General features: G+C 68.4%; 1 protein-coding gene across 1 annotated transcript; it reads left to right on the top strand.

The window, feature by feature from the left end:
• Positions 1 to 14: 14 nt before the first annotated feature.
• Positions 15 to 613, top strand: LOC113979833 (vegetative cell wall protein gp1-like; the record flags this gene model as incomplete). Its single annotated transcript, XM_027707110.1, has 2 exons — positions 15 to 379; positions 457 to 613. Coding segments are annotated over exons 1-2 (514 nt in total), but the record flags the coding sequence as incomplete, so codon positions are not given.
• Between the last annotated feature and the right edge of the window lie 255 nt (positions 614 to 868).

The following is an 868-nucleotide window of genomic DNA, read 5'->3' as shown; positions in this document are numbered from 1 at the left end:
GGGGATGCCACCAGCTCCTGAGATGCCACCTCCAGCCGTGATGCCACCGGTGCAGGGGGTGCCACGAGCTCCAGAGGTGCCACCTCTATCTGTGATGCCACCGGCCCCACAGATGCCACCACCAGCCGTGGGGGTGTCACCGGCCCCAGAGATGCCACCACCGTCTGTGGTGCCACCAACTGTGGGGACGTCCCCAGCCCTGGGGGTGCCCCCCGTGCCAGCAGGTGTCCCCCCCGAGGCTCCCCCGCTGCTCCGTGTCCCCGATGTCCCCAACGTCCTGGATGTCCCCGACGTCCCCGATGTTCCCAGAGCGGAGCGGCCCCGGCAGCGCCGCCCGTCCTGCGCCCGCAGCCCCCGGTTCCAGCTCACGGTGCTGCAGGTCAGGGGGCCTTGGGGGGGCCCCGGGGGGGTCGGGGGGGGGCACAGGGACCCCCCCTCACAGTGTCCCCCCCCCAGGTGTCCTCGCGCGGTGACAACACGGTGGAGTGTCAGCTGGAGACCCACGACAGCAAGATGGTGACGTTCCGCTTCGACGCCGACGGGGACGCGCCCGAGGACATCGCCTGCTACATGGTGACCCCAACCTGGCACCCCCAGCTGGGACCCCCCACCTGTGACCCCCCTATCTGTGACCCCCAATCCAAGATTCTCATTTGTGACCCCCCAATCCGTGACCCCCAATCCGTGACCCCCAATCTGTGCCCCCCCAATTTGTGAGCCCCCCATCTGTGCCCCCCAATCCATGTGCCCCCCAAACCCCCCTTCCATGTCCTGCCCAATCCTTGTGTCCTCCAATCCCTGGCCCCCCCCAATCCATGACCCCCCCATCCATGTCCCCCCCAGTGTGTCACCCCCAATCCTTGTGTCT

This window comes from Neopelma chrysocephalum, unplaced genomic scaffold (genome assembly GCF_003984885.1).
Source record: "Neopelma chrysocephalum unplaced genomic scaffold, ASM398488v2 Primary Assembly neopelma1_89777, whole genome shotgun sequence".
Classification (NCBI taxonomy): Eukaryota; Metazoa; Chordata; class Aves; order Passeriformes; family Pipridae; genus Neopelma; species Neopelma chrysocephalum.
The sequence above is the reverse complement of the archived record's forward strand: the minus strand, read 5'-3'. Positions and strand labels throughout refer to the sequence as shown.